The sequence below is a fragment of the Oncorhynchus keta genome, unplaced genomic scaffold, assembly GCF_023373465.1.
Source record: "Oncorhynchus keta strain PuntledgeMale-10-30-2019 unplaced genomic scaffold, Oket_V2 Un_contig_2145_pilon_pilon, whole genome shotgun sequence".
NCBI lineage: Eukaryota > Metazoa > Chordata > Actinopteri > Salmoniformes > Salmonidae > Oncorhynchus > Oncorhynchus keta.
In genome coordinates this window covers 20,001-40,000 of record NW_026282458.1, presented here as the reverse complement: position 1 = coordinate 40,000, position 20,000 = coordinate 20,001, and the positions used below count along the sequence as shown (strand labels likewise).

Genomic DNA, 20,000 nt, shown 5'->3' with positions numbered 1-20,000 from the left:
AGACCTTGGTCCTCCAGAGTCCAGGCACTGTGCCGCCTGTCTCCTAGCCTGCCAGCAGTGCTCCAGGGCGGGTATGGCAGGCAGCTGTTGGCCTCCTCTGGATCCACGTTAGCACTTCTTCCTGGACATGTTTGGAATGGGTTGTCATGCTTTCCCTTTGATTTATACTTATTTATAGAAGGCCTGGGGGGTCCTCCAGCCCAGGGGCCCTCTCCTCTCTCTCTCTGTGATGCTGAAGGACTGTGTGTCCTCCAGCCCAGGGGCCCTCTCCTCTCTCTCTCTGTGATGCTGAAGGACTGTGTGTCCCCGGGGGAGCCCAGGGGCCCTCTCCTCTCTCTCTCTGTGATGCTGAAGGACTGTGTGTCCTCCAGCCCAGTGGCCCTCTCCTCTCTCTCTGTGATGCTGAAGGACTGTGTGTGTGGGGGGGTGTCCTCCAGCCCAGGGGCCCTCTCCTCTCTCTCTCTGTGATGCTGAAGGACTGTGTGTCCTCCAGCCCAGGGGCCCTCTCCTCCCTCTCTCTGTGATGCTGAAGGACTGTGTGTCCTCCAGCCCAGGGGCCCTCTCCTCTCTCTCTCTGTGATGCTGAAGGACTGTGTGTCCCGGGGGAGACCAGGGGCCCTCTCCTCTGTCTCTGTGATGCTGAAGGACTGTGTGTCCCCGGGGGAGACTATGGGCCCTCTCCTCTCGCTCTCTGTGCTGCTGAAGGACTGTGTGTCCCGGGGGAGACCAGGGGCCCTCTCCTCTCTCTCTATGTGATGCTGAATGACTGTGTGTCCCGGGGAGACCAGGGGCCCTCTCCTCTCTCTCTATGTGATGCTGAAGGACTGTGTGTCCCGGGGGAGACTATGGGCCCTCTCCTCTCTCTCTATGTGATGCTGAAGGACTGTGTGTCCCCGGGGAGACTATGGGCCCTCTCCTCTCTCTATGTGATGCTGAAGGACTGTGTGTCCCCGGAGGAGACCAGGGCCCTCTCCTCTCTCTGTGATGCTGAAGGACTGTGTGTCCTGGGGAGACCAGGGGCCCTCTCCTCTCTCTCTCTGTGATGCTGAAGGAATGTGTGTCCTGGAGGAGACCAGGGCCCTCTCCTCTCTCTCTCTGTGATGCTGAAGGACTGTGTGTCCCGGGGAGACCAGGGCCCTCTCCTCTCTCTCTCTCTGTGATGCTGAATGACTGTGTGTCCCGGAGGAGACCAGGGGCCCTCTCCTCTCTCTCTGTGATGCTGAAGGACTGTGTGTCCTGGGGAGACCAGGGGCCCTCTCCTCTCTCTCTGTGATGCTGAAGGACTGTGTGTCCTCCAGCCCAGGGGCCCTCTCCTCTCTCTCTCTGTGATGCTGAAGGACTGTGTGTCCCGGGGGAGACCAGGGGCCCTCTCCTCTGTCTCTGTGATGCTGAAGGACTGTGTGTCCCCGGGGGAGACTATGGGCCCTCTCCTCTCTCTCTGTGATGCTGAAGGACCGTGTGTCCCCGGGGAGATCAGGGGCCCTCTCCTCTCTCTCTTTGTGATGCTGAAGGACTGTGTGTCCCCGGGGGAGACCAGCATCTTGGACAGACATGGATATTTGACTTCCAGAAATGAGCTCACTGTTAAAGAGCGCCAGTCTGCTCACATCTCCCTCCTCTCTTTCCTTAGAAACTCACTTCATACAGCAATAACAGAAAGCATTGCCTCTCTCGCCTCATGTTTTCCACTTTAGTTTATTTTTGGTTGTGTTGTGTGTGTGTGTGTGTGTGTTGTGTGTGTGTGTGTGTGTGTGTGTGTGTGTGTGTGTGTGTGTGTGTGTGTGTGTGTGTGTGTGTGTGTGTGTGTGTGTGTGTGTGTGTGTGTGTGTGTGTGTGTGTGAGTTGTAGATGATAAATATGAGAAACAGTTGTCAGTGGAACTCCTCTAGTAAGTGAATCCAGTCTTCCTGATGGGGATAGATGACACTTGTTGGTCCCAGACGAAGTTGTGTGTCTCCGTTCCTGGACAGACGTACAGAACCCTCCCCTCTCTGCCGTTACGAGGCCCGGTATCGTAGATCCATGAAGCTGCCTAGACACATCGATGTAACGGTCTCTGAAGTCCTAACTTAATGCCGGTGGTACATGAGACCCTCCCCTCTCTGCCGTTACGAGGCCCGGTATCGTAGATCCATGAAGCTGCCTAGACACATCAATGTAACGGTCTCTGAAGTCCTAACTTAATGCCGGTGGTACATGAGACCCTCCCCTCTCTGCCGTTACGAGGCCCGGTATCGTAGATCCATGAAGCTGCCTAGACACATCAATGTAACGGTCTCTGAAGTCCTAACTTAATGTCGGTGGTACATGAGACCCTCCCCTCTCTGCCGTTACGAGGCCCGGTATCGTAGATCCATTAAGCTGCCTAGACACATCAATGTAACGGTCTCTGAAGTCCTAACTTAATGCCGGTGGTACATGAGACCCTCCCCTCTCTGCCGTTACGAGGCCCGGTATGACCCTCCCCTCTCTGCCGTTACGAGGCCCGGTATGACCCTCCCCTCTCTGCCGTTACGAGGCCCGGTATGACCCTCCCCTCTCTGCCGTTACGAGGCCCGGTATGACCCTCCCCTCTCTGCCGTTACGAGGCCCGGTATGACCCTCCCCTCTCTACCGTTACGATGCCCGGTATGACCCTCCCCTCTCTGCCGTTACGAGGCCCGGTATGACCCTCCCCTCTCTGCCGTTACGAGGCCCGGTATGACCCTCCCCTCTCTGCCGTTACGAGGCCCGGTATGACCCTCCCCTCTCTGCCGTTACGAGGCCCGGTATGAGAACTCTCTGATGCAGTTCCTCCGCTTTCTATTCTGACCTCAGAACTGTTCTGTTCTTCTCATCTCCTCTCCTCTCCTCTCCTCTCCCCTCCTCTCCTCTCCTCTCCTCTCCTCTCCTCTCCCTCACCCCTCCCCCACCTCTCCTCTCCTCTCCTCTCTCCTCTCCTCTCCTCTCCCTCTCCTCACCCCTCCCCACCTCTCCTCTCCTCTCCTCTCCTCTCCTCTCCTCTCCTCTCCCCTCCTCTCCTCACCCCTCCTCTCCTCTCCTCTCCTCTCCCCACCTCTCCTCTCCTCTCCTCTCCTCTCCCCCCACCTCTCCTCTCCTCTCCCCACCTCTCCTCTCCTCTCCTCTCCTCTCCTCTCCTCTCCCCACCTCTCCTCTCCTCTCCTCTCCTCTCCCCACCTCTCCTCTCCTCTCCTCTCCTCTCCTCTCCTCTCCTCTCCCCACCTCTCCTCTCCTCTCCTCTCCTCTCCTCTCTCCTCACCCCTCCCCACCTCTCCTCTTCTCTTCTCCTCTCCTCTCCTCTCCTCTCCTCTCCCTCTCCTCTCCTCTCCTCTCCTCTCCTCTCCTCACCTCTCCTCTCCTCTCCTCTCCCCACCTCTCCTCTCCTCTCCTCTCCTCTCCTCCTCTCTCCTCTCCCCACCTCTCCTCACCTCTCCTCTCCTCTCCTCTCCTCTCCTCTCCTCACCCCTCCCCACCTCTCCTCTCCTCTCCTCTCCTCTGATCAGAGAGCTGCTGACCTCTCAGAGTGAAATGCAGTTGAATGAGTAATTATAGATGTATCTCTCTCTCCTTCTCTTTCAGGTCCAGTTGCTGTACGAGTTGTTCCTGTCCTGGAGTTCAACGTGGGCCCGTCTGGAGAAGAGGGGAGTCCTGCATCAGACTATCCCAGACCCCCCCACTGGGCCGACCCCCTCCTCCCCCGTCCGCTCCAGCACCGCTCTCCCAGACACCAGCACCTGCTCCCCCTCTGCTGATTTTGGATCCCCCACCGAGGTTAGACACACACACACACACACACACACACACACACACACACACACACACACACACACACACACACACACACACACACACACACACACACACACACACACACACACACACACACACACACACAGAGGCTCACACACACACACACACACACACACACACACACACACACACACACACACACACACACACACACACACACACACACACACACCCCTCACACTAAGTGCAGTATAAAGTTGATGTTTTACCCAGGGTGCCGTGCCTCATGAAGTCACGTGTTTACATGTAGCTGAACGTGATTTATCAAATCTCGTTTTTCGTGTCGGTCCTGAGCGGCGATGTCAGCGTCAACACATGGTGTGTGTTCGGCTGTGTTGGTGGCAGAACACTGTTGTGTTTGGTCGGAGAGAGAGAGGGGGGTTTTAACATTCTCTGGAAAAACCTGGTCAGGTTTGTTCTCCTACTAAACAGGACTAAACACGACCCACGGTGGACTGTTGATGTCCATTTGATGAGCGAACGTTGATTGAGTGTAAACCCTGCCGTTCAGGCCTCTTCATCTGGAGAAAACAATAACCTGGATACTCTGCTTCGGAAAAACACCCTTTTGAACTGACGGGGCTCTGTCCTGGGGGGGCTCTGTCCTGGGGGGGCTCTGTCCTGGGGGGGCTCTGTCCTGGGGGGTAACGGAGCTCTGTCCTGGGGGGTAACGAGGCTCTGTCCTGGGGGGGCTCTGTCCTGGGGGCTCTGTCCTGGGGGGGCTCTGTCCTGGGGGGTAACGGAGCTCTGTCCTGGGGGGTCGGTGTCCTGGGGGGGCTCTGTCCTGGGGGGTGACGGAGCTCTGTCCTGGGGGGTGACGAGGCTCTGTCCTGGGGGTGACGAGGCTCTGTCCTGGGGTTGACGGAGCTCTGTCCTGGGGGTGACGGAGCTCTGTCCTGGGGGTAACGAGGCTCTGTCCTGGGGGGTGACGGAGCTCTGTCCTGGGGGTAACGAGGCTCTGTCCTGGGGGTGATGAGGCTCTGTCCTGGGGGGTGACCCTGGGGGTGAGGCTCTGTCCTGGGGGCTCTGTCCTGGGGGTACGAGGCTCTGTCCCTCTGGGGGTGATGAGGCTCTGTCCTGGGGAGCTCTGTCCTGGGGGTAACGAGGCTCTGTCCTGGGGGTGACTGGAGCTCTGTCCTGGGGGGTGACGAGGCTCTGCCCTGGGGGGTGATGAGGCTCTGTCCTGGGGGGTGACGAGGCTCTGCCCTGGGGGGTGACAAGGTTCTGCCCTGGGGGGTAACGAGGTTCTGTCCTGGGGGGTAATGAGGTTCTGTCCTGGTGGGTAACGAGGCTCTGTCCGGGGGGGTGACGAGGCTCTGCCCTGGGGGGGCTCTGTCCTGGGGGGTGACGAGGCTCTGCCCTGGGGGGTGACGAGGTTCTGCCCTGGGGGTAACGAGGTCTGTCCTGGGGGGTAACGGAGGCTCTGTCCTGGGGGTAACGGCCTGCTCTGCCCTGGGGGTAACAAGGATCTGCTGGGGGCTCTGTCCGGGGGTGACGAGGATACTCTGTCCTGGGGGTAACAAGGCCTGCTCTGCCCTGGGGGGTGAACAAGGATACTCTGTCCTGGGGGGTAACGAGGCTCTGTCCGGGGGGTAACGAGGATACTCTGTCCTGGGGGGTAACGAGGCCTGCTCTGCCCTGGGGGGGTAACAAGGATACTCTGTCCTGGGGGGTAACGAGGCTCTGTCCGGGGGGTAACGAGGCTTGCTCTGCCCTGGGGGGTAACAGGATACTCTGTCTGGGGGTAACGAGGATACTCTGTCATGGGGGTAACGAGGCTCTGAACGGGATACTCTGTCATGGGGGTAACGAGGATACTCTGTCATGGGGGGTACAGGATACTCTGTCCTGGGGGGTAACGGCTCTGTCATGGGGGTAACGAGGCTTGCTCTGTCATGGGGGGTAACGAGGATACTCTGTCATGGGGGTAACGAGGATACTCTGTCATGGGGGGTAACGAGGATACTCTGTCATGGGGGGTAACGAGGATACTCTGTCATGGGGGTAACGCTCTGTCATGGGGGGTAACGAGGATACTCTGTCATGGGGGGTAACGAGGATACTCTGTCATGGGGGTAACGAGGATACTCTGTCATGGGGGGTAACGAGGATACTCTGTCATGGGGGTAACGGGATACTCTGTCATGGGGGTAACGAGGATACTCTGTCATGGGGGGTAACGAGGATACTCTGTCATGGGGGTAACGTACTCTGTCATGGGGGGTAACGAGGATACTCTGTCATGGGGGTAACGAGGATACTCTGTCCTGGGGGGTAACTTGAGGATACTCTGTCATGGGGGTAACGAGGATACTCTGTCATGGGGGGGATAACTCTGAGGATACTCTGTCATGGGGGGTAACGAGGATACTCTGTCATGGGGGTAACGAGGATACTCTGTCATGGGGGGGTAACGAGGATACTCTGTCATGGGGGGTAACGAGGATACTCTGTCATGGGGGGTAACGAGGATACTCTGTCATGGGGGGTAACGGGATACTCTGTCATGGGGGGGTAACGAGGATACTCTGTCATGGGGGGTAACGAGGATACTCTGCCTCTGTCATGGGGGTAACGAGGATACTCTGTCATGGGGGGGTAATATTCTGTCATGGGGGGTAGGATACTCTGTCATGGGGGGTAACGAGGATACTCTGTCATGGGGGGGTAACGAGGATACTCTGTCATGGGGGTAACGAGGATACTCTGTCATGGGGGGTAACGAGATACTCTGTCATGGGGGTAACGAGGATACTCTGTCATGGGGGTAACGAGGATACTCTGTCATGGGGGTAACGAGGATACTCTGTCATGGGGGTAACGAGGATACTCTGTCATGGGGGGTAACGAGGATACTCTGTCATGGGGGTAACAAGGATACTCTGTCATGGGGGGTAACGAGGATACTCTGTCATGGGGGGTAACGGGATACTCTGTCATGGGGGTAACGAGGATACTCTGTCATGGGGGTAACGAGGATACTCTGTCATGGGGGTAACAGGATACTCTGTCATGGGGGGTAACTACTCTGTCATGGGGGTAACAAGGATGCTCTGAGGGATACTCTGTCATGGGGGGTAACTGTCTCTGTCATGGGGGTAACGAGGATACTCTGTCATGGGGGTAACGAGGATACTCTGTCATGGGGGTAACGAGGATGCTCTGTCATGGGGGTAACGAGGATACTCTGTCATGGGGGTAACGAGGATACTCTGTCATGGGGGTAACGAGGATACTCTGTCATGGGGGGTAACGAGGATACTCTGTCATGGGGGTAACGAGATACTCTGTCATGGGGGTAACGAGGATACTCTGTCATGGGGGGTAACGAGGATACTCTGTCATGGGGGTAACGAGGATACTCTGTCATGGGGGGTAACGAGGATACTCTGTCATGGGGGGTACGAGGATACTCTGTCATGGGGGTAACGAGGATACTCTGTCATGGGGGGTAACGAGGATACTCTGTCATGGGGTAACGAGGATACTCTGTCATGGGGGTAACGAGATACTCTGTCATGGGGGGTAACGAGGATACTCTGTCATGGGGGTAACGAGGATACTCTGTCATGGGGGTAACGAGGATACTCTGTCATGGGGGTACAGAGGATACTCTGTCATGGGGGTACGAGGGACAGTCAGGGACAGGATACAGACAGAGGGACAGACAGAGGGACAGACAGAGGGACAGAGGGACAGGCAGACAGAGGGACAGGCAGACAGACAGAGGGACAGGCAGACAGACAGAGGGACAGGCAGACAGACAGAGGGCCAGGCAGACAGACAGAGGGCCAGGCAGACAGACAGGGAGACAAACAGACAGACAGAGGGCATGCAGACAGACAGAGGGCCAGGCAGACAGACAGGAGACAAACAGACAGACAGAGGGACAGGCAGACAGACAGAGGGACAGGCAGGCAGAGGAGGGACAGGCAGGCGGTAAGACAGACAGACAGACAGATAGACAGAGGGACAGGCAGACAGAGGGACAGACAGGCGGTAAGACAGACAGACAGACAGATAGACAGAGGGACAGACAGACAGAGGGACAGACAGACAGACAGAGGGACAGGCAGACAGACAGAGGGACAGACAGACAGAGGGACAGACAGACAGACAGAGGGACAGGCAGACAGACAGAGGGACAGGCAGACAGACAGAGGGACAGGCAGACAGACAGAGCGCCAGGCAGACAGACAGAGGGCCAGGCAGACAGACAGAGGGCCAGGCAGACAGACAGGGAGACAAACAGACAGACAGAGGGACAGGCAGACAGACAGAGGGACAGGCAGGCAGAGGAGGGACAGGCAGGCGGTAAGACAGACAGACAGACAGATAGACAGAGGGACAGGCAGACAGAGGAGGGACAGGCAGGCGGTAAGGCAGGCAGAGGAGGGACAGGCAGGCGGTAAGACAGACAGAAGAGGGACAGGCAGGCAGAGGAGGGCATGCAGGCGGTAAGGCAGGCAGAGGAGGGACATGCAGGCGGTAAGACAGACAGAAGAGGGACAGGCAGGCGGTAAGGCAGACAGAGGAGGGACAGGCAGGCAGAGGAGGGCATGCAGGCGGTAAGGCAGGCAGAGGAGGGCATGCAGGCGGTAAGGCAGGCAGAGGAGGGCATGCAGGCGGTAAGGCAGACAGAGGAGGGACAGGCAGGCAGAGGAGGGCATGCAGGCGGTAAGGCAGACAGAGGAGGGACAGGCAGGCGGTAAGACAGGCAGGTGGTAAGGCCCCTGACAGACCACTTGTCAGTGTTTACTCGAGTACAAACAGTGGGAGAAGTGTTTAGTCCTCCGGGACGCCGGCTGATTGAGCAAGAATGCAGGAGCTGTTTTGATAAGTCAGCAACCCCCAAACACCCTCCGACCCTCCCCTCTCCCTCTCTCCCCTCCTCTCTCCCTCTCTCTCTCTCCCCTCCTCTCTCCCTCTGTCCCCCCTCTCTCTCTCTCTCTCCCCTCCTCTCTCCCTCTCTCTCTCTCCCCTCCTCTCCCCCTCTCTCTCTCTCCCTCTCTCCCTCTCTCGTTCCCATTCCCTCCTCTCTCTCTCTCCCCTCCTCTCTCCCTCTATCTCTACCTCCTCTCGCCCTCTGTCCCCCCTCCTCTCTCTCTTTCTCTCTTTCTCTCTCTCTTTCTCTCTCTCTTTCTCTCTCTCTTTCTCTCTCTCTCTTTCTCTCTCTCTCTTTCTCTCTATTTCTCTCTCTCTCTCCCTCTCTCCCTCTCTCTCTCCCTCTCTCCCTCTCTCTCTCCCTCTCTCTCTCTCTCCCTCTCTCCCTCTCTCTCTCCCTCTGTCCCCCCTCCTCTCTCTCTCTTTCTCTTTCTCTCTCTCTTTCTTTCTCTCTCTCTCTCTCTCTCCCTCTCTCTCCCTCTCTCCCTCCCTCTCTCTCCCTGTCTCCCTCTCTCTCTCTCTCCCTCCTCCCTCTCTCTCTGTGTGTGTTTGGGTCTCTCTGATGAGTGAAGACAAACAGTGCTGAGAGAATAAATGTGTCTCCCGTGTGGGTAAGCGGCGCAGCGCGGCAGTGGGCCCAGGAATTAGAATGTATACTTTAGGGCCTGGCGTGCGGAGGTGTGGGAACGAGGATGTCTGTGGCCCACAGGAGCAGGAGTGGAGGCTGAGACAGGCATGCCTGGAGGAACGTGGTCCAACCCCCCCCCCCACCACCACCACTCTGCTAGCTCAGCTCAAGGCCTCACGTTGGGGGGCCGGGAGGGGCTGGGGGTTGGGGGGGCCGGCAGGAGCTGGGGGTTGGGGGGGCTGAGGGGGACCAGGAGGGGCTTGGGGGCCGGGAGGGGCTGGGGGGGGAATGTGTGTGTGTGATAGTGAATCTTTATTTAAGATCAGAATAACACATTCAGTGGTTCAGTGTATATATACACATATATTTATAAACTGGGTGGTTCAAGCCCTGAATGCTGATTGGCTGACAGCCGTGGTATATATGAGCTCCCGAGTGGTGCATCGGTCTGAGGCACTGTGTCTCGTTGCTAGAGGCGTCACTACAGACACACTGGTTCGAATCCAGGCTGTATCACAACCCGGCCGTGATTGGGACTCCCACCGAGGTTAAACACAAACTCAGTATAGTTTGAAATGACTGAAAGCAAATGGAAACAGAGTAGAAGTGATGATGAACCACCCTATTAACCACCCACGTTCATACAGGGTCCAGCTGCTATTAACCACCCACATTCATACAGGGTCCAGCTGCTATTAACCACCCACGTTCATACAGGGTCCAGCTGCTATTAACCACCGACGTTCATACAGGGTCCAGCTGCTACTAACCATCCACGTTCATACAGGGTCCAGCTGCTATTAACCACCCACGTTCATACAGGGTCCAGCTGCTAATAACCACCCACGTTCATACAGGGTCCAGCTGCTATTAACCACCCACGTTCATACAGGGTCCAGCTGCTATTAACCACCCACGTTCATACAGGGTCCAGCTGCTATTAACCATCCACGTTCATACAGGGTCCAGCTGCTAATAACCACCCACGTTCATACAGGGTCCAGCTGCTATTAACCACCCACGTTCATACAGGGTCCAGCTGCTAATAACCACCCACGTTCATACAGGGTCCAGCTGCTATTAACCACCCACGTTCATACAGGGTCCAGCTGCTATTAACCACCCACGTTCATACAGGGTCCAGCTGCTATTAACCACCCACGTTCATACAGGGTCCAGCTGCTATTAACCACCCACGTTCATACAGGGTCCAGCTGCTATTAACCACCCACGTTCATACAGGGTCCAGCTGCTATTAACCACCCACGTTCATACAGGGTCCAGCTGCTACTAACCACCCACGTTCATACAGGGTCCAGCTGCTATTAACCACCCACGTTCATACAGGGTCCAGCTGCTATTAACCACCCACGTTCATACAGGGTCCAGCTGCTACTAACCACCCACGTTCATACAGGGTCCAGCTGCTACTAACCACCCACGTTCATACAGGGTCCAGCTGCTATTAATCACCCACGTTCATACAGGGTCCAGCTGCTAATAACCACCCACGTTCATACAGGGTCCAGCTGCTAATAACCACCCACGTTCATACAGGGTCCAGCTGCTACTAACCACCCACGTTCATACGGGGTCCTGCTGCTAATAATCACCCACGTTCATACAGGGTCCATCTGCTAATAACCACCCACGTTCATACAGGGTCCATCTGCTAATAACCACCCACGTTCATACAGGGTCCAGCTGCTAATAACCACCCACGTTCATACAGGGTCCAGCTGCTAATAACCACCCACGTTCATACAGGGTCCAGCTGCTAATAACCACCCACGTTCATACAGGGTCCTGCTGCTACTAACCACCCACGTTCATACAGGGTCCAGCTGCTATTAACCACCCACGTTCATACAGGGTCCAGCTGCTACTAACCACCCACGTTCATACAGGGTCCAGCTGCTAATAACCACCCACGTTCATACAGGGTCCAGCTGCTAATAACCACCCACGTTCATACAGGGTCCAGCTGCTAATAACCACCCACGTTCATACAGGGTCCAGCTGCTACTAACCACCCACGTTCATACAGGGTCCAGCTGCTACTAACCACCCACGTTCATACAGACGGTCCTTCATACAGGGCGTTGCTATAATTCCAAAAACCATTCATAGAGGACCGTTTAATCACGATCATTTTTAACAGCCAAATTCATACGGGGTCCAGCTGCTACTAACCACCCATGTTCATACAGGGTCCTGCTGCTATTAATCACCCATTGTTACAGGGTCCAGCTGCTTTAATCACCCACGTTCATACAGGGTCCAGCTGCTATTAATCACCCACGTTCAGCAACAGCTGCTATAACCACCCACATTCATACAGGGTCCAGCTGCTAATAACCACCCACGTTCATACGGGGTCCTGCTGCTATTAACCACCCACATTCATACGGGGTCCAGCTGCTAATAACCACCCATGTTCATACAGGGTCCAGCTGCTATTAATCACCCACGTTCATACAGGGTCCAGCTGCTATTAACCACCCACGTTCATACAGGGTCCAGCTGCTAATAACCACCCATGTTCATACAGGGTCCAGCTGCTATTAATCACCCACGTTCATACAGGGTCCAGCTGCTATTAACCACCCATGTTCATACAGGGTCCAGCTGCTATTAATCACCCACGTTCATACAGGGTCCAGCTGCTATAACCACCCAGTTCTGGGTCCAGCTACAGTAGTGCACCCACGTTCATACAGGGTCCAGCTGCTATAACACCCACGTTCATGGGTCCAGCTGTACTATTAACCACCCTGCTATTAACCACCCACGTTCATACAGGGTCCAGCTGCTATTAATCACCCACGTTCATACGGGGTCCTGCTGCTATTAACCACCCACATTCATACAGGGTCCAGCTGCTAATAACCACCCACATTCATACGGGGTCCAGCTGCTAATAACCACCCATGTTCATACAGGGTCCATCTGCTAATAACCACCCACGTTCATACGGGGTCCAGCTGCTACTAACCACCCACGTTCATACAGGGTCCAGCTGATCAAACCACCCAAGTTCATACAGGGTCCAGCTGCTAAAACCACCCACATTCATACAGGGTCCAGCTGCTAAAACCACCCACGTTCATACAGGGTCCAGCTGCTAATAACCACCCACGTTCATACAGGGTCCAGCTGCTACTAACCACCCATGTTCATACGGGGTCTAGCTGCTACTAACCACCCACGTTCATACAGGGTCCAGCTGCTAATAACCACCCACGTTCATACAGGGTCCAGCTGCTACTAACCACCCATGTTCATACGGGGTCTAGCTGCTACTAACCACTCACGTTCATACAGGGTCCAGCTGCTATAACCACCCACGTTCATACAGGGTCCAGCTGCTAATAACCACCCACGTTCATACAGGGTCCAGCTGCTACTAACCACCCATGTTCATACGGGGTCTAGCTGCTACTAACCACTCACGTTCATACAGGGTCCAGCTGCTATTAACCACCCACGTTCATATGGGGTCCAGCTGCTACTAACCACCCACATTCATACAGGGTCCAGCTGCTACTAACCACCCACGTGGAAACGAGACGGTCGGGGGGCGTTGATAATTCCAAAAACCATGGATAGAGGACCGTTTTTACGATCATTTTTAACAGCGAGGAAATAAATATATATATCTTTTGTAAATCACTGCGGCCCTCCGAATGCACCTCACCCCCCAGAAAATTAGTTTGACACCTCTGGTTTAAGATCAGGATTAGGAGGCCCTGTTGGGTTGCTTAGCAACAGGTACTATATAGGGAATAGGGCTCTGGTCTAAAGTAGTGCACTATATAGGGAATAGGGTTCTGGTCTACAGTAGTGCACTATGTAGGGAATAGGGCTCTGGTCTATACTAGTGTACTATATAGGGAATAGGGTTCTGGTCTACAGTAGTGCACTATGTAGGGAATAGGGCTCTGGTCTACAGTAGTGTACTATATAGGGAATAGGGCTCTGGTCTAAAGTAGTGCACTATATAGGGAATAGGGCTCTGGTCTAAAGTAGTGTACTATATAGGGAATAGGGTTCTGGTCTACAGTAGTGTACTATATAGGGAATAGGGCTCTGGTCTAAAGTAGTGTACTATATAGGGAATAGGGTTCTGGTCTACAGTAGTGCACTACATGGGGAATAGGGTGCCATAGGGTTTTGGTCTAAAGTAGATAATAAACGACACAGACATTTAATTCAGAGGATAATTGTTAACTCCTAGAGTCAGTTTATTGTTCCCGTCTGGCCCGACCCCCACATGCTTCTCATCAGCAATCCCGAAGATTCCATCCCATAATAATCTGAATCTATTTTTAACGTCTGAATCAGAATGTGTTTATCTCGTTGTCGTCCGTTGTTTACTGAGACCTGCAGTCAGACACCCTCAAATTCACAATTCAGTTTGATTACAGCTGCTGATTAACATCAACCCCAGTTACGGAGGGGAGGGGAGGGGAGGGGAGGGGAGGGGAGGAGAGGAGGAGAGGAGGAGGGAGAGGAGGGAGGAGGGGAGAGGGAGAGGAGAGGTGGGAGAGGGAGAGGGGAGAGGAGGAGAGGAGGGGAGAGCGAATGAGAATGAGAGGAGAGGAGACATATTTTCTCCGTCTGGTTTGTGTTTAGAATGTGTATCAGAAAGACCACAGAGGGTTTCATTGAGCTGGTCGATAACCTTGTTACCCCGAACTACTGTACTCACCAACCACAGGTTAATACCATGATACCAGCACCCTGACACACACACACCACCCTGACACACACACACCACCCTGACACACACACCACCCTGACACACACACACACACACCACCCTGACACAGACACACACACCACCCTGACACACAGACACCACCCTGACACACACACACCACCCTGACACACACACACACACACACACACACACACACACACACACACACACACACACACACACACACACACACACACACACACACACACACACACACACCCTCCTGACACACACACACACACACACACACACACACACACACACACACACACACACACACACACACACACACACACACACACACCACTGACACACACACACCACCCTGACACACACACACCACCCTGACACACAGACACCACCCTGACACACACAGACACCACCCTGACACACACACACCACCCTGACACACACACACACACACACACACACACACACACACACACACACACCCCTGACACACACACCACCCTGACACACACACCACCCTGACACACACACACACACCCCACCTGACACACACACACCACCCTGACACACACACACAGACACACACACAACCCTTACACACACAGACACACACACCACCCTGACACACACACACCACCCTGACACACACACCACCCTGACACACACACACACACACCACCCTGACACAGACACACACACCACCCTGACACACACACACACGCAGTCTGTCATTCCACTGACAGGATCACTCTGCTCAGTGTCTCTCCAAGGCTGTAAATTGCCATATTGTTAGTTTGTAGCGTTCCCACTCAGCGTGTCGCCACACAGAGATATGTCTGGAAAACAGATCTCCCAGAGGGCAATGGGAAGAGATGGGAGAGGAAGAGAACATGGCCCAATGTTGTCATCCCTAGTCTCTTGCCAAACCCATTAATGAGCTAAGAGTTAACAGAGGGACTCCTGGGCCGCCTCTTCCTTCTCCTCCTTCTCCTCCTCCTCCTCTTCCTCCTTCTCCTGCTATTCCTTCTCCTCCTCCTCTTCCTCCTCTTCCTTCTTCTCCTCCTCTTCCTTCTCTTCCTCCTCCTCTTCCTCCTTCTCCTCCTCTTCCTTCTCCTCCTCCTCTTCCTCCTCTTCCTTCTCCTCCTCCTCTTCCTCCTCCTCCTCCTCCTCTTCTTCCTCCTCTTCCTTCTCCTCCTCCTCTTCCTCCTCTTCCTTCTCCTCCTCCTCTTCCTCCTCCTCCTCCTCTTCCTTCTCCTCCTCCTCTTCCTCCTCTTCCTTCTCCTCTGCCTCTTCCTCCTCCTCCTCCTTCTCTTCTTCCTCCTCTTCCTCCTCCTCCTCTTCCTTCTCCTCCTCTTCCTCCTCTTCCTTCTCCTCCTCTTCCTTCTCCTCTGCCTCTTCCTCCTCTTCCTTCTCCTCCTCCTCTTCCTCCTCTTCCTTCTCCTCTGCCTCTTCCTCCTCCTCTTCCTTCTCCTCCTCCTCTTCCTCCTTCTCCTCCTCCTCCTCTTCCTCCTCTTCCTTCTCCTCTGCTTCTTCCTCCTCTTCCTCCTCCTCTTCCTCCTTCTCCTCCTCCTCTTCCTCCTCTTCCTTCTCCTCTGCTTCTTCCTCCTCTTCTTCCTTCTCCTCCTCCTCTTCCTCCTCTACCTTCTCCTATGCCTCCTCCTCTTCCTCCTCTACCTTCTCCTATGCCTCCTCCTCTTCCTCCTCTACCTTCTCCTCTGCCTCCTCCTCTTCCTCCTCCTCCTCCTCCTCTGCCTCCTCCTCCTCTTCCTCCTTCTCCTCCTCCTCTTCCTCCTTCTCCTCCTCCTCCTCTTCCTCCTCTACCTTCTCCTATGCCTCCTCCTCTTCCTCCTCTACCTTCTCCTATGCCTCCTCCTCCTCTTCCTCCTTCTCCTCCTCCTCTTCCTCCTCTACCTTCTCCTATGCCTCCTCCTTGTCCTCTTCCTCCTTCTTCTGCTCCTCATTCTCCTCCTTGTCTTTGGAGTTAACAGAGGGGCCTCCTCCTTCTCTTCTCCTTCTCCTCTTCTCCCCCCAATGTCCCTTCTCCCCCCATGTCCCTGTATCTCCCAGGGTGACTCTGTCCCAGCGGGTGATGACTCTCCTACTGTGAACTCAGCATTGTGTTGTTCCTCCCAGGGTGACTCTGTCCCAGCGGGTGATGACTCTCCTACTGTGAACTCAGCATTGTGTTGTTCCTCCCAGGGTGACTCTGGTCCAGCGGGTGATGACTCTCCTACTGTGAACTCAGCATTGTGTTGTACCTCCCAGGGTGATGACTCTCCTACTGTGAACTCAGCATTGTGTTGTTCCTCCCAGGGTGACTCTGGTCCAGCGGGTGATGACTCTCCTACTGTGAACTCAGCATTGTGTTGTACCTCCCAGGGTGATGACTCTCCTACTGTGAACTCAGCATTGTGTTGTACCTCCCAGGGTGATGACTCTCCTACTGTGAACTCAGCATTGTGTTGTTCCTCCCAGGGTGATGACTCTCCTACTGTGAACTCAGCATTGTGTTGTTCCTCCCAGGGTGACTCTGTCCCAGCGGGTGATGACTCTCCTACTGTGAACTCAGCATTGTGTTGTTCCTCCCAGGGTGATGACTCTCCTACTGTGAACTCAGCATTGTGTTGTTCCTCCCAGGGTGATGACTCTCCTACTGTGAACCCAGCATTGTGTTGTTCCTCCCAGGGTGACTCTGTCCCAGCGGGTGATGACTCTCCTACTGTGAACCCAGCATTGTGTTGTTCCTCCCAGGGTGATGACTCTCCTACTGTGAACTCAGCATTGTGTTGTTCCTCCCAGGGTGATGACTCTCCTACTGTGAACTCAGCATTGTGTTGTTCCTCCCAGGGTGACTCTGTCCCAGCGGGTGATGACTCTCCTACTGTGAACTCAGCATTGTGTTGTACCTCCCAGGGTGATGACTCTCCTACTGTGAACTCAGCATTGTGTTGTACCTCCCAGGGTGATGACTCTCCTACTGTGAACTCAGCATTGTGTTGTTCCTCCCAGGGTGACTCTGGTCCAGCGGGTGATGACTCTCCTACTGTGAACTCAGCATTGTGTTGTTCCTCCCAGGGTGACTCTGTTCCAGCGGGTGATGACTCTCCTACTGTGAACTCAGCATTGTGTTGTACCTCCCAGGGTGATGACTCTCCTACTGTGAACTCAGCATTGTGTTGTTCCTCCCAGGGTGACTCTGGTCCAGCGGGTGATGACTCTCCTACTGTGAACTCAGCATTGTGTTGTTCCTCCCAGGGTGATGACTCTCCTACTGTGAACTCAGCATTGTGTTGTTCCTCCCAGGGTGATGACTCTCTCCTACTGTGAACCCAGCATTGTGTTGTTCCTCCCAGGGTGACTCTGTCCCAGCGGGTGATGACTCTCCTACTGTGAACCCAGCATTGTGTTGTTCCTCCCAGGGTGATGACTCTCCTACTGTGAACTCAGCATTGTGTTGTTCCTCCCAGGGTGATGACTCTCTCCTACTGTGAACCCAGCATTGTGTTGTTCCTCCCAGGGTGACTCTGTCCCAGCGGGTGATGACTCTCCTACTGTGAACCCAGCATTGTGTTGTTCCTCCCAGGGTGATGACTCTCCTACTGTGAACTCAGCATTGTGTTGTTCCTCCCAGGGTGATGACTCTCCTACTGTGAACTCAGCATTGTGTTGTTCCTCCCAGGGTGACTCTGTCCCAGCGGGTGATGACTCTCCTACTGTGAACCCAGCATTGTGTTGTTCCTCCCAGGGTGATGACTCTCCTACTGTGAACTCAGCATTGTGTTGTTCCTCCCAGGGTGATGACTCTCCTACTGTGAACTCAGCATTGTGTTGTTCCTCCCAGGGTGACTCTGTCCCAGCGGGTGATGACTCTCCTACTGTGAACTCAGCATTGTGTTGTTCCTCCCAGGGTGACTCTGTCCCAGCGGGTGATGACTCTCCGTTCTCCGACCCGGTGACCCTGGAACAGAAGACCAGCAGTATAGGGGGCGCCAGCGGAAAGGTCAGCCTCTGGATGCAGTGGATGCTGACTAAGGTCACCGTCAAGCTGTTCGCTCCCGACCCCAACGCCAAAAACACAGGTACCTGCTCCCCCTTAAAACACGGCAGTACATCAAATACTGAAACTAAATTAAAATTAAACCAACGATTATTTTATGAGGTGCTTTAAAAGTCAGATTTGTTAAATGGTAGATTTGTCTCAGTCAGACCTGCTCCCATACTGGAGTCATTCAGTCTTCCTGTAATCTGGGTGTCCTTCAGTCTTCCTGTATTCTGGGTGTCATTCAGTCTTCCTGTAATCTGGGTGTCATTCAGTCTTCCTGTAATCTGGGAGTCATTCAGTCTTCCTGTAATTTGGGTGTCATTCAGTCTTCCTGTAATCTGGGTGTCATTCAGTCTTCCTGTAATCTGGGTGTCATTCAGTCTTCCTGTAATTTGGGTGTCATTCAGTCTTCCTGTAATCTGGGTGTCATTCAGTCTTCCTGTAATTTGGGTGTCATTCAGTCTTCCTGTAATCTGGGTGTCATTCAGTCTTCCTGTAATCTGGGTGTCATTCAGTTGTCCTGTAATCTGGGTGTCATTCAGTCTTCCTGTAAACTGGGTGTCATTCATTCACTCCTGAGGAATGAATTGGGAAGGGAGGGAGGAGAGGGAGAGAGGGAGCAATAGTAAAGGGATGATTCTCCAGGATCCTCCTCCCCTCCTCTCGGAGCCCCCTCCCCTCCTCTAGGAGCCTCCTCCACTCTTCTAGGAGCCCCCTCCACTCTTCTAGGAGCCCCCTCCACTCTTCTAGGAGCCTCCTCCACTCCTCCAGGAGACTCCTCCCCTCCTCTAGGAGCCTCCTCCACTCTTCTAGGAGCCTCCTCCCCTCCTCTCGGAGCCCCCTCCCCTCCTCTAGGAGCCTCCTCCACTCTTCTAGGAGCCCCCTCCACTCTTCTAGGAGCCCCCTCCACTCTTCTAGGAGCCTCCTCCACTCCTCCAGGAGCCTCCTCCCCTCCTCTAGGAGCCTCCTCCACTCTTCTAGGAGCCTCCTCCACTCCTCTAGGAGCCTCCTCCACTCCTCTAGGAGCCTCCTCCACTCTTCTAGGAGCCTCCTCCACTCTTCTAGGAGCCCCCTCCACTCTTCTAGGAGCCTCCTCCACTCCTCTAGGAGCCCCCTCCCCTCCTCTAGGAGCCACCTCACTTGAGCTCGAGCTGTTTTGCAAGGAGGAATGGGAAAAATGTCAGTCTCTCGATGTGCAAAACTGATAGAGACATACCCCAAGCGACTTACAGCTGTAATCGCAGCAAAAGGTGGCGCTACAAAGTATTAACTTAAGGGGGCTGAATAATTTTGCACGCCCAATTTTTCAGTTTTTGATTTGTTAAAAAAGTTTGAAATATCCAATAAATGTCGTTCCACTTCATGATTGTGTCCCACTTGTTGTTGATTCTTCACAAAAAAATACAGTTTTATATCTTTATGTTTGAAGCCTGAAAGTTCAAGGGGGCCGAATACTTTCGCAAGGCACTGTATATTCTGCTCTCTCTCTCTCTCTCTCTCTCTCTCTCTCTCTCTCTCTCTCTCTCTCTCTCTCTCTCTCTCTCTCTCTCTCTGTCTCTCTCTCTCTCTCTGTCTCTCTGTCTCTCTCTCTCTCTCTGTCTCTCTCTCTCTCTCTCTCTGTCTCTCTGTCTCTCTCTCTCTCTCTGTCTCTCTCTCTCTCTCTGTCTCTCTCTCTCTCTCTCTCTCTGTCTCTCTGTCTCTCTGTCTCTCTGTCTCTCTGTCTCTCTGTCTCTCTCTCTCTCTCTCTGTCTCTCTCTCTCTCTCTCTCTCTCTCTCTCTCTCTCTCTCTCTCTCTCTCTCTCTCTCTCTGTCTCTCTGTCTCTGTCTCTCTGTCTCTCTGTCTCTCTGTCTCTCTGTCTCTCTCTCTCTCTCTCTCTCTCTCTCTCTCTCTCTCTCTCTCTGTC

General features: G+C 54.3%; 1 protein-coding gene across 1 annotated transcript in view; it reads left to right on the top strand.

The window, feature by feature from the left end:
- Nucleotides 1-20,000, top strand: part of LOC127921043 (intermembrane lipid transfer protein VPS13B-like) — a gene marked incomplete at its 3' end in the record, with an annotated part of 56,993 nt that overhangs the window by 18,868 nt on the left and 18,125 nt on the right. The window contains exons 7-8 of the mRNA XM_052504944.1: nt 3,580-3,771; nt 17,962-18,133. Of these exons, the coding sequence (XP_052360904.1) occupies nt 3,580-3,771; nt 17,962-18,133 (364 nt within the window). The remainder of the gene's footprint in view (nt 1-3,579; nt 3,772-17,961; nt 18,134-20,000) is intronic.